This window comes from Monodelphis domestica, chromosome 2 (assembly GCF_027887165.1).
Source record: "Monodelphis domestica isolate mMonDom1 chromosome 2, mMonDom1.pri, whole genome shotgun sequence".
NCBI lineage: Eukaryota > Metazoa > Chordata > Mammalia > Didelphimorphia > Didelphidae > Monodelphis > Monodelphis domestica.
The window spans coordinates 150894895-150909205 of NC_077228.1; the positions used below are offsets into that span (position 1 = coordinate 150894895).

At 33.5% G+C, this 14311-nt stretch overlaps 1 protein-coding gene across 2 annotated transcripts in view; it reads right to left on the reverse strand.

The window, feature by feature from the left end:
- The window catches only part of RYR2 (ryanodine receptor 2), a 760518-nt gene that overhangs the window by 118233 nt on the left and 627974 nt on the right, over positions 1 to 14311 (reverse strand). For both annotated transcript variants that reach the window (XM_056816085.1, XM_056816086.1), the window contains 3 exons: positions 10126 to 10222; positions 9011 to 9114; positions 6299 to 6350 (listed from right to left, as the gene is read on the reverse strand). In XM_056816085.1, coding sequence (XP_056672063.1) covers positions 6299 to 6350; positions 9011 to 9114; positions 10126 to 10222 — 253 coding nt within the window. The remainder of the gene's footprint in view (positions 1 to 6298; positions 6351 to 9010; positions 9115 to 10125; positions 10223 to 14311) is intronic.

Sequence of the window (14311 nt, forward strand, 5' to 3'; positions counted from 1 at the left end):
AAGAAAACCAGCTGCAAGTCTAATGGAAAAGTTTCAAAATCTCAAGGGTGAAGGTACAAAGTGAATTGTAGGGTTAGGGTCCTTAGGATTTTTAATGGTTCAGATGACAGTACTGGTGTCTGGAGGGCACAGAAAAAAGGATTTATGGTAAGGCCTGGTAGTTCCATTTGTTGGAAGGAACAAAATTGGCATTTTCATATCTAAGTCTTTTGAATAGTCAAGCAGCACAATAACCAGACGAGCAGCAGAAATAATACTCATGACAGATTTCCAAAAGCCCTGGCTTTGGAGAAAAAGAATCTGGGCTCTAATCTGTACTGTAGCATTGGCTATGTGACCTTGGCCATATCACATAACCTCCCTGGATCTAATTTTCTTCATATCTGGAAAATAAAAAAGTTGAACAAGATTCATTCCAAAGATGTTTCCATTTTAGGTATTCTATGTCTATAAATTAATGAATACAATACAATAAACAATATGAACTATCAACTTAAATGAAAGGAGGGGATTATGACCTCATAGTATTATAAAATCTTTATTATGTGGGACTATGGTAATAGAAATGTACATCCAGTTCAAAAGCAGATTGGATCAAATAGAGAGGTAGTATAGTAATGTATAACAAGACTATTTCTGTAAAGAAATTCATGAATTTTAGGGAGGATACTTAAGGGAGAAGAATTTATGGGTAAAGGGAAGAGGGAGAAATGGAAGTAATATCAAAGTGGGAGTACATTAAGAATCACCTGATTAGAAGGAAGAAATGGTCAAGGAATTCCGAATGCATGAAATAAAATGGATAAAGAGATAGAATATAGTTGTGGTTCTGTTTCTAGCAGCCAAGATGATGAAGTAAGGAGCATTCCAAACTCAACCAAAGTCATGTATATGCAACCACATACACAAAAGCAGAAGCAGAGTTTTGGCCAAAGAAAATAGAAGGCAATAGGAAGAACTGGACTCGATGAGGTAAATGAAGAGAGCAATAAATGCAGCAGAATGAAAAACAACCTAGCACAGGCTAAGGAACTTAAGGAGCAGCCATTTGCAAGCACACCTCAGGAAACCTTCAGCTGAAGGAGTACCTACTCCTGTCCAACATCAGGGAGATCTGGAAGCTGAGGTATAGAATTTCTCTCTGTTTAAAACAGGGTATTTGAATAATTATTGATATATTGTTATTATTATTTCATCTTTTACCAGGGAGAGCAAGCAGAAAATTGAACTGTTATTATAGACATAATTCTGATTAACAAAAAAGCTAGGAAATCAGATATTATGGAGCTTTGGAAAGAAATGGCTGTGCTTCTACATAAAGAATATAGTGTTAGTCAGGGTCTGATATTTGTACTTCAGGAAAATTGAATAAAAGAATGAATAGATAATGAAGCATTTATTAAGCCACTTTTTGTGCAAAACATTTCCCAAATGCTGGGGATTCAAAAAGAAAAATAGAGTTAATGCTCTTAAGGAGTTCATATTCTAATTGAGGGAAATGACATATAACTTTGGGGTGAGCTCCTTTATCAAGATGGATAAAAAGGCCCCATAGTGTTTGGGTTTCACCAACATGGTAGATGGTAATGTCCAAAGATACTTAAGATTCTTTGGTGGGTCCTATGCTAGTGCCCAAGGACACTGAGAGGTCAAAGGAAGGCAAAGTACTCATTGGAAGAAAACTATAGAGGCAGGGCAGATGGTAAGGCCAAATCTTCATCTTACCAGAAAGAAGGTATATTTGAGAGTAAATTTCAGATTTGATTACAAAGGGCTGACCAAAAATCACCTGATATTCAAAAAAAAAAGAGACAGGTCAAATGAGATGGAAAAATTTCACAAGAAAGATTTTGATGAAGTAGTTGCCGAAAGTTTCATTGTGGAAGAGGGGAATGTCTAAAGAAAGTGATATGGCAAGATTGGGATAGGAAGTTTATCAACAAGCTGACATTTCAAAAGTAAAAAAAAGAAAATATGCCATTTATTAAAAATTTTATGTTGCTATTTAAGGTTTGGGAACTGATTAAATCTAGAAAACAGTAGCATAGTCCTATAATAATATTAGTAAGGGAAAGACAAGAATAAAGCAATACTTGCAATTAAACTGTATATTTTGGTCTCATTGAAGACAGTTAAAGCAATGAGGGAATACTAGGACTGATGCTTTGGGATTTATGATATAATGGACATCAGAGAAATGGTGGGTTTTAATTTAACAAGCATTTATTAAGCATGAATTATACATAGGCATTTCTAGGGTTAAAAAGACATATACCAAAGCAAATAAGCTTTGGATTGAGACGAGCAGAAAAGATAACTAGAAAGAGAAATCCAAAGTGAATAGAGGCATAAAGCCATCTTTATCTAGGTGTCCTCTCATTAGATCCATATGAGCTGGTTATGACTCCTTTAGAGGAGAGAAATAGAAATTTCTCAAAACCGTAAGAGGTAGCTTGCCTTGAGACAAAGGCCTTACAATCAGCCTCAGGTTTTAAAACTGACTGTACTTTTGACATTATCCTGGAACCTGCTGCTCCTAGTGCAAACTAGGTTGCTGAGAGAGGAGCACCATAGCAGTCTAGGCCACCTTGGGGTTTTTGGTTTGGATCCTGGACAGTGGCTGAAGTAGTTGCCTCAAATTCTTGTTCTCAATGCCTTCTGCCACCTTTAATGAGCCCTGGAGAAGCTTTCAGTAGGATGTATGGCAGGAATAAGATCTCCCTTTAAACTCCTACCCACTCCCATAACAATTTATAAACCTGTCCAATTGTTCACAGATAACCATATACTAGATCCCCAGGCATTAGGATATCACGATACCACTCCTGAAACAGTACCTTCTTCAAAGCCCAATGTCTCTGATCTAAAATGTACCTATTCCCATCTGGTAGTCACCCAGAGTCCCTTCTCCCCAAAACTCAAAAACTAGAACATCATCACCGATACATATTTTAGCACTATCGATGCCCTAAATTTTAATCTAAAAACTTCTACCCATGTGTCTCAGGTAACTAAGAGAAGAGGACCCTAGCTAGATACCTTGGTCTCTCTATGGCTTTGATAGATGGGACTGAAAAACAGCCACAAATATCCTTACTGTATTCCTTCACCTTTTCTTGTGTGCTGTGGAAGCTCCCATATTCAGCCCATTCCCCACAGAGTTTCAGAGGAAGTCATTTTGTTTGAAATGTTGGAGACCTAATGCTCTTTTGATACAAATACCAAAATGGATTTGAGATACAGCATAGCAGCTAGTCATATCATCTACCACCCTCCTGGGACTGCCCTCCTCTCCCTCGGAACAGCTTGAAGTCTTGCTTAACCTGCCTGAACAATACAAAGAATCTTTAGGAGCACAAATTGGATAATAAACAAACATAGAAGTACCTTTTCTCTACCCATTATTCTAAATCTTCACTGATAATTCAGCGTACTGATTTATTTTGTACCCATTAATTTTGTAATAAGTTTTAAATAAAATTGTTTATATAGACAAGGCTCCTCAAAATATTTGCTTGCCATTCCCTCCTCCCAGATCCAAGTGATAACTCTTCTCTCCTAAATGAGATCAAATTACCTAAGCTAGACAAATTATATTCTATATTGGTAAAGGAATTTGCATAATTGCTGAATAATCAGTGATCTCTGAAGAATCAAAAGTAGAAGAAACTCTGTAAAACTAAAGATTTGTCCCAATTTTAAAGAAGAAAAAAATCTTTCAAATTATAGGCTCTGACCAGTCACAGTTCTTGAAGACTCATGACCTGCCTTCATAAAGAGGTGATGAGACTCAAAGTGTAGAATGAGCTACATGCTTTTGGAAATGACCAATGTAGGAATTTGTTTTACTTCATTATACATGTTTATTATAAGGATCATGTTTTTCTTTCTCAATAAAGGAGGTTGGAGAGAAAGAAGACAGATTTTAGATGATCAGTTAAAAAAAGGAATTTAGTAAATAATATAACTATTGTATAATCAATTATATTAATATGTTGTACTTTTTCTTAAAGGCAATAGGGAGATGCTAACGTTTCTTAAACAAGAGATTGACTTTGTCAGACTTCTGCTTGGGAAACATTAAATTAGCAGCCATGATGAGGCCAGATTATAAAGGAAAGACTTATAGCAAAGAGCCCATTGAAAAGGCTGTTTTTCCAAAAGTCCAGTCTTTTAAAATAGTCCATGCAAGAGGTGATGAAATAAGATAATGACTGAGTGAGAGAACAAAGGAGACAAATTGAATAGATGTATAAAGGTGGAATTGACAACGCAAGTCATTGATTAGGATATGTCAATGAAACTGAATAGTCAAAGATGATTCCAACATTAAGAACCTGGGTAACTTCATGGAACATTTTAAGTAAGGACAAGGAAGGTAGAATGACTGCTTGGAAGAGATCATGCAATGTTAAACAGTGACAGAGAAAACAATTTTTCTTCTGCCTCTCTGTAGAAAGATACTTATGGGGATATTGAACATGAATAATGAGAGGAAATGAAAATGCAAGTGCATTAAATAACTTCATGACTTCAGCTATGGATAAATTATTTCCAGAATACTAAAATGAATTAAAAAATTTAATTCAGGAGGCAGCTGGGTAGCTCAGTGGATTGAGATCCAGACCTAGAGACAGGAGGTCCTAGGTTCAAATCTGACCTCAAACACTTCCCAGCTGTGTGACACTGGGCAAGTCACTTAAACCCTATTGCCTAGCCCTTACCACTCTTTTGCCTTGGAACCAATATTGGTTCCAAGACAGAAGGTAAGGGTTTAAACAATTTAATTCAGCAAACATTTAAATACATTCTATGAGCTGTGCTAAACTATGATGCACCTGTGCTAATATGATATAAGAAATATTGTAACTAAGTTTTAAGGGGTGAGAAAGGTACTAGAAGCCCAGAATGATTCATTTATCACAATTTCCCTGAAAAATTCTAATCAGATAATTTAGAAGAACTTTATTTTTAAAGAAGGAAAGGTGTCTATACTCATGATTAAAATAGCATAGGAAAATCCTGACATACAAAAATGTTTAGTAATCCTTAGGGGCACTCTTAAGTTTAGATGGCCCGATCATTTCACATACAGATATGTCTGAGGCAGGACTTGAACTCAATTTATGCTTGACTCAAAATCATATTCTTCACTATGTCATGATAACTTTTCTTATAAAAACTTAATGAAAGAAAAAAGTATTCATGAGAGGTAGATTTATAGAATTTTAAACAATATCAGACTGTGTTGGGCTGTTGAGGATATTGATTCAACTTAAAGGGAAGTTTCTGGCAGGATGCCAGGGCAATTTATCTTGATCAATATTTTTATACCCTAAAGATGTTAAAGGCATACCAATCAAATGGGCAAATGACACAAAACTAGAAAAGAGAATTTTGACTTGGCTAACAGAATAGTGTCCAGACTAAAAAGATTTCGCTTACCAGAATGGTAGGTAAAACTAGTAAAATAGAAACATAGATGAAGTGCTATACTTTCCTTCCAAAAAAAAAATCAAGTGTTTAAATAAAGTATGAGAGAGAAGATGAATTGACAGTAGTTTAGGTGAGGAAAAAACAAGGTTAAAAAACTAATTAAAAGACTAATATTAACTTAAAGTTTAAATGATCAATAAGAAATTAATATAATTTTATATTGTACTATCAGATAGATAATATCCTGAACAGAAGAGCAAACAGCCTCAATTGGGTCTACACTCAGAAGAAAACATTTAGGATGTTGAGCTCAGTCCAGAGTTTTATACTTTGAGAGGAAATTTAACAAAGTATAGTACAACTGGAGAACATGGATAGGAAGGTGAAAGAGTCAGGAAATCACATTATAGAAAAATGTTTGAATGGACTGAAGTGATTAGTCTAAAGGTGAAAAACTTTAAAGGGGATTGATGAGGTTTTACAAATTTCTGCAGGACTATCATGGGAAAAAAGATGAAATTGATTTTTCTATATTTCTGCAGGGCAAAACTAGTGCTAATGGGGAATTAAAGGTAGCAAGATTTTGGTTCAGTACAAAGAATGTTTTATCAGTTAGAATAATCTGAAAATGACAGATGGCTTAATATACTAGAGTGTTTCCACTGACTTAAAGGATCACAGACTATATGACCACTTGTGTCAAATCATAAGGTGATTTTAAGTTCTTTTCTTTAAGAACTATGCCTTTATGTCTCTAACTGTTAAGAATGTTATTTGTTTTGTTTTCCTATTTAAGAATAATCTTGATTTTCCATTGATTAAAAAAAAAAGGTCTAAAAATCAGAAAAAGAAATCTAATTACCTTGGCCATAATATCTGCATAAGCCATGTATAGGAAATCTTCTTCCAATTTGCTGGAAAAAAGAGGAGGGGAAAAAAGCAATGCCTTTAAGTAGAATAATATTTTTAAATATCACTGCTTCTTGATTGTATATTCAAAGATAGATTTAATGTTATATATACCTGCTTACCTAGAGGAGAGACTTCCAGAATAAAGGCAAAGAAGGCCTTATAATCACTAAAATTAAAAGTCATCACAAAATACATTGTAGTTTATCCCCTTTATTTTGTAACAAATGGTCCAGGCCATCATCCAAGGTTTATTAACTCCATTTACACTCAACCCCTAACATTCCTTATTATCTTATTCCTTAGACTACCTATGAGAAGCAGCACATTAGAGGAGGGAAAGATTATGAAGTGCCTGAGTACACATTAGAGGAGGAAAAGATTATGAAGTGCCTGAGTACAGATTATACTTTCACAAGAAGTGACAGCTGACAGAAAAATAAAAATTAACTATTTCAATGTATAAAGGGTATATTCCATACCCAAAATGAATTAAAAATAATATTCTCTGCAACTTTTATCAGATGAGAATGTTTCTTTGACTGAGTTACAGAATCAATCAATCAAAAGTTTAAGATGGGTGAACAATTTGAATCAAAGGAGTAACTAGTTATGAAAAATTCTTTAGTTAAATTTTTTATAGTTACATAATTTTTAAAATTATGATAGTATCAAATTATTACCAAAATAATGTAATAAGTATAAACACAATTTAGGACTGTCCATTCAGCTTCCAAAATTCAAATCTTATTATGGCAATTGAGTTTAGGGGTATATCAGTCTAAAAATCTAATAATCACATTGAGAATAGAATGACAATACAGTTATTAAAAATTAATTACTCTGAGATAACCAGAATTGTATAACATCCACCCAAAAGACCATGAAATTTTTCATGGTCTGAACACTAAGTAGAATATTCTGGGGCATTAACTCTTTGGGATAGGGTCAGTGAAAATTGATGATTCTTACTCTGCCTTCATAGGGAGGTAGCCCAAGTGAGAGGTAAGGAAGGGAATAAAGAAATAATGATTTAAAAGAGGGATCTTTAGTTAATAAAAAAAAAAAAAAACCTTGCCCCTTCCATCTTGGAATCAATACTGTATATTTGTTCCAATGCACAAGATAAGTAAGGGTGATGCAATGGGGGTTAAGTGACTTTTCAGGTTCATACATCTAGGAAGTTTCTTTGGCAAAATTTGAATCTAGAATGCCTTGTCTCTAGGTCTGGCTGTCATTCCACTAAGTCACCTAGAGGCCCCTCTTTAGGTAATTTTTAAGGAGTGAAATATTTTGATTCATTGGATAAAATGAAATGAAGCACAGGAAGTATATTGGCAATGCCTGAAAATAATTAGTTCTCAGGGTACTTGGATAAAAATATAAGACAACCAGGAATTCAGAATTCTAATAAGCCAGTAAGTGGTTGAGCAGATCCAGCAAAGCCTTTGAGGAATCACTTATAAAAAGAAGGAAAAGGCTGTGACATCCTCCCACATCTCTGACCAGAGGATGAAATTTCAAACTTTCATAGTCAGAAAAATTTGAACTTGCCCTCCACAATAGTAAAAATGTCTTTGGAATAGCAGTGGCTGCTGGTAGTGTCTACATTAGGAGCCAAAGACAAACTAGACATATTCAGGAAAGGTAATGAGGGTCCATCAGTGTTTTACCTCAAGGAATCTTTATAACAACTCCAGGAAGAAAGATAAAAAAGTTATCCAATGAAGTTCTGTAAGTTATCATGCTGCCACATATGCTCTTTAAGTATGTTCCTTTGGACTCTATGTACTTGTAGGATAGTATGTCCTAGACTTTGTTGTATACCATCTCTTTTTATCATACCACCTTTGCAAATACTAGTTCCTAAAAGCTAATTAATTCAGGGTAGTTAATTGGCAACAATTGATAACTAACAGGAAATCTAGTGGTACAACTCATTAGGGATAAACTTAGTAAACTGCAAATACTTCAGAGATGCTCCTAGGACCATGAAAGTAGTAGTCAGCTACTGTATCACGTCCTGTCCTGCAAATCCAAGTAGGAAATGAGGACAGGAGCCCAAGACAGGATATACATTATAATAATTTATAGTTGAAATAATGATCCTGAGTTATTAAGACAAGATTAGGTTCATATTTTCTATTTAATAAATAAGTGAAATATTTAAAATTTAATTTAAAAAAAGGAAATTTAAGAAAGATTTCCATAAAGACTTAGTGATGTTAAACTCTTTGTTCATGGTTGGCCACCCAGCTAGTTAATATCAGAGGAAGATCTGATTCCCTACTTTGTCAAGTTTTTGTCATCTTGACAATATAGAAACTATGGAAATATCTTCAAGTTTTTAGGATAATTGTAGTCTCCTTGATTTTTAAGAAGATAGTTCATTTTGACATTTTATTTCATTAACATGTCTACTGTAGGTAAAAGGAAAATAATTTTGGAAGAAGGATCAGAATCAATGGCACAATCTAAGGACAAAAATGAAGAAACTGCAAATCAGGATCCAATTGGTATTGCTCCAAAATAATGTTGTTTCCTGTTGAACATTATAACACGAACTAAAGTATGGCAGTGTTATTCATGTTATATGTATGATTCTACTACACCTATGTCAGACAAAGTTTATATCCTATTACCACATAGACTTTCCCAACCCTACCATTTCTCTGTTAAGGCTGTTCTACTAAACAGGAGAATCAGCTGATGTAGTGGATCAACTTTCTTGGTGCCTTCATCTTCTTCTGGTAGTTCTAATCCAGGTTTCTATAAAAAAGTAACACAAAGAAAAGTAAATTCTTAGATAATATTAGAACTATAATCATAGCTAAAAAATTATTAACACGGTGAAAGAATTTTCTTTTCCTTCTAAACTGAAGATATACATGTATACAAGAATGGAAAGGAGAACAAAGCAGATTCATAATGAACTATTTAATAATCTCACCAATCTATATGATAGTTGAATGTATTTTGAATTTGTTTAAAACTCCTGAATAATATTTTCATGAATCAGAAAAATAACCAAGGACTTGTAGAGTTGCCACCCTGTCTGCTAGATTTTGAAAGGCTACACCAGGAATCTTTTAGCAGATATTTTTAATAAGATACCCTTTTTTTCTTTTTGCAAAATAAAAGGCATTTCAATGCAAATAATGTTGATTCTCACAACAGGCATTATTTTCATTGTTCTCCTCCAAATAACCTCTCAAAAGCACATCACATGACAATTTCAGATAAACACAAACCTTGAAATACTAGCATAGAACATGATAAAAAAAAAAGTCTGCTACTCTGTAAAAATAACTTTAAAAAATAATTTTAAAATCCTTTTGTATTGATATTCCTCTATAACTGTGTGGCTAAATTTTACCAAGTATTGAAAGTCTTCAACCTTGTTATATATTTTTGTTCGTAGCTAAAGTAATTCTTATATCTTGCTGCAAATGCTAGAACCTATTGAATTTGATTAATTTATTGAATTGATCCTTTATTCTGTTTCAAGACTGAATTTCCAACTCCACAAATACCTTTATTTTGAAGACCGGAGATTTAATATTGCAATGGCTGTTTAAGTGAGTACAAAAATGTCCAAATGTATTAAAATTAAATGGATGCATTTTCCCTCTAAAAAATGATGAATACTTTGCCACAAATGGAAAAAGGTCTCAAAGACCAACAAGTTTCCACATGTTTCCTTCAATGTTATGACAATTGTTGACAATAAATTCTTCTTCTTCACCCCTGGGGAATGGAATCACCCCAATAAACACATACTGCTAAATCTTCTATCAGTTTATCTTCAAAGTAATGTTCTTCTGTTTCAATCCAAGACTTTTCATATCCTTGAAGAAAGAGATTAACAGCCCGATGCCTAAAGAAACAAAATTTCAAACAATTATATGAAAAAAAAAACACTATTCAGTTGTTCTTTATAGTATTTCATACTGCATTTTGTGGCCATTAAGAAAAAAACAAAATTTCCTAATCCTGTATGGTATTTGTCTGTTCAGCTCTTTCTTTACTTTTTTATAATTTATTTTTTATTTATTAATTTATTTAGAATATTTTTCCATGGTTACATGATTCATTATTTTTCCCACCTCTTTTGTCTTCCCCCTACCTGAGCTGACAAGCAATTCCACTGGGTTATACATGTATCATTGTTCAAAACCTATTTCCATATTATTCATATTTGCAATAAAGTGATTTTTTAACACCAATACACCAATCATATCCCCATTGAACCACGTGATCAATCATATATTTTTCTTCTGCATTTCTGCTTCCACAGTTCTTTCTCTGCATATGGATAGTGTTCTTTCTCCTAAATTCCTCTGGATTATCCTGGATCATTGAATTGCTGCTAGTAGAAAAGTCTATTACATTCAATTGTGCCACAGTGTATCAGTCTCTGTACAACGTTCTCCTGGTTCTGCTCCTTTCACTTTGCATCAGTTCCTGGAAGTTGTTCCAATTCACATAGAAATCCTCCAGGTCATTATTCCTTTCAGCATCAGATACCACAATTTGTTCAGCTATTCCCCAATCAATGGATACCCCCTCCTTTTCTAATTTTTTGGGACCACAAAGAGTAGAACTATAAATATTTTTGTTCAAGTCTTTTTCCTTACTATCTCTTTGGGGTACAAACCCAGCAGGGGTAAAGTTAGATCAAAGGGCATGCAATCTTTTAAAGCCCTTTGCACTTAGTTCCAAATTGCCTTCCAGAATGGATGGACCAATTCACAACTCCACCAGCAATGCATTAGTGTCTCAATTTTGCCACATCCACTTCAACATTTATTACTTTCCTTTGGTGCCATAAAAACCAGTCTTCTAGGTGTTAGGTGGCACTTCAGAATTGTTTTGATTTGCATTTCTCTAATCAGGAGGGATTTAGAACACTTTTTCATGTGCTAATTCATAGTTTTGATTTCTTCATCTGAGCACTGTCTATTCATATCCCTAGACCAAGTGTGGATTGGGGAATGGCTTGATTTTTTTATAAATTTGATTTAGTTCTTTATATATATATGGGAAATTAAACCCTTGTTAGAGTTTTGTTATAGAATGTTCTCCCAGTTTGTTGCTTTCCTTCTAATTCTGGTTATATTGGTTTTGTATATATATGAAACTTTTTAATATGATGTAATCAAAATCATTCATTTTGTATTTGTAATGTTCTCTATCTCTTGCTTGGTCTTAAATTCTTTCCTTTTCTACAGTTCTTATAGATATACTATTCTATGTTCACCTAATTTATTCATTATTCCATTCCCTATATTTATCATTTGCCCATTTTGAATTTATCTTGGTATAGGGTATGAATGAGATGTTGATCTACACCTGATTTTTCCCATACTGTTTTCTAATTTTCCAAGAAGTTTTTTGTCAGATTGTGAGTTCTTGTCCCAAAAGATGGGATCTTTGGGTTTATCAAACACTAACTTGTTGAGGTCATTTACCCTTAGTCTATGCCACTGATCCACCCTTCTGTTTCTTAGCCTGTAGCATATTCTTTTGATAACTGCTGCTTTATAATACAGTTTAAGATCTGGTACTGCTAGGCCCATATCCTTCACATTTTTTTTTCATTATTTCCCTTGATATTCTTTATCTTTTGTTCTTCCAAAAGAACTTTGTTACAATTTTTTCTAATTCTATGAAAAAGGTTTCTTGGTAGTTTGATTTGTATGGCACTAAATAAGTAAATAAGTTTGGGTAGGATTGTCATTTTTATTATATTAGCTCATCCTACCGATAAGCAATTAATGTTTTTTTCCAATTATTTAGATCCAATTTTAATTGTGTGAAAAGTGTTTCATAGTTGTGATCATATAATTTCTATGTCTGTCTTGGTAGATATATTCCTAAATATTTTATATTATCTAGAGTGATTTTAAATTTCCTGCTGCTGAGTTTTGTTGGAAATTATTTATGTGGGTTTATTTTGTACTTTGCAACTTTGCTAACATTGTTAATTATTTCCACTAGCCTTTTAGTTGATTTTCTAGGATTCTTTAAGTATACCATCATATAATTTGCAAAGGGTGATAGTTTAGTTTCCTCTTTGCCTACTTTAATCCCTTCAATTTCTTTTTCTTCTCTAATTGCTATCACTAGCATTTCTGGTACAATATTAAAGAAGTGATAAATGATCTTATTGGAAAGGCTCCTAACTTGCACCGATTACAGATGATACTTTCTAGTGCTTTCAATGGGAATGGGTGTTGCATTTTGTCAAAGGCTTTTTCTGCATCTATTGAGATAATCATGTGATTTCTATTGGTTTGATTATTGATATGGTCAATTATATGGATGGTTTTCCTAATATTAAACCATTCTTGCATTCCTAGTAGAAAGCCCACCTGGTCATACTGAATAATCCTTGTGATAACTTGCTGAAGTCTTTTTGCTAGTATTTTATTTATGATTTTTGCATCTATGTTCATTAAAGAGATTGGTCTATAGTTTTCTTTCTTTGTTTCTGGTCTGCCTAGCTTTGGAATCAGTACAATATTTGTGTCATAAAAAAGAATTTGCTAAGATTTCTTCTTTGCTTATTTTGCCAAATAATTTGTTTAGTATTGGGATAGTTGTTCTTTAAATGTTTGATAAAATTCACTTGTGAATCCATCTAGCCCTAGGGGGCTCTTTCTGGAAAGTTCTTTGATGGCTTGTATGATTTTTTTTTCTGAGATGGGATTATATAAGTATTCTATTTCCTCTTTTTCCATTGTTCTTATTAAAAAGTCATTAAAAAGTCATTCTTAGTGAATTTTTATATCTCTTTTTCAATTGGACCAACCCTTTTTAAAAGAAATTCTTTATTTTCTTCCATATTTTTGTGCTTTTATGCAGCTGTTATCTTTTTTAATTTTCTTCTTTTTCTTTTATTTCATTGCTTAATTTTTCCTTTCCTATTCTTTTTTATTTTGAAAATAATTTTTTAGCTCCTCAAAGAATTCTTATTGGGCTTTTGTCCAATACACAATTTTTATTCTGATTCTACTAATACCTTCATTGTCTTCTTAATTTGAGTCTTGATCTTCCCCATCATCAGTAGCTCTTTGTGTCAAGTTCTTTTTTTTCTATTTGCCCATTTTTTTCACCATATATTTTTATATGGAACTTTATGTTAATATTGGGTTCTGTCCCTGCCATTTGTGGGAGGATGATGGGGCTCTGTCTCAAGCTTTAGGCTTTTTTGCACTACTGTTTTTAGAGTTAGTCCTAGGGATTTGGAAATTACCAGTGCTTCAAAGGTGAGGTGATCTGGGGAGAGATCTGTGGTCCCTTGGGATTATAATCATTAGTTCTACAGGGTTTCTGACCCCTTAAGGCCAGAAGTAATACTTCCTCTCAAAGCTTCCACTCCCTCTTGAGGAAAAATGCTCCTTTCTACCCTTAATCTTTGACTCAGAAGTAGTTACAGGCATTGGAATTGCCAAATAGTTGCCCTTTAGGGCTCCCTCTTGAATATAAATGTTCCTCTCTGTCTTAGAACAACCCAGAGGAGGATATTGAAGTAGTACAATAAGGGAAGATAATAAAATTGAAGTAGATCAATTCCTTCCTTCATTTTTAGGAACAGACCCTGAACCTATATGTGAAAGGAAATAACTTTGTATGTTGTAACCTATATAAGCTATCCTATAATGTCAGTCTAATGCAGCTTCCACTAGGGAAGTCTGTCCCAGCTGGTAGATTCTTTATTAATCAATAAATAATGGTTATAATAATTGAATTTTTGGGTGTCTGGACTCACTTTATGAAGTGCCCCACTTTAATATAAGCTATCTAGTTGCCAAATTGTGTCTGATTCAACATCCATTGCTAGCACAGTGGTACTTTGTAATCTCTTTCTAACCAGTTGCTAGGTTTTGTTCTTTTTTTTACTGTATGTATCTAACGCTGTTGTTGTTTCTTTCTCTACCACCTACTCAAGAAATTCTTTCCA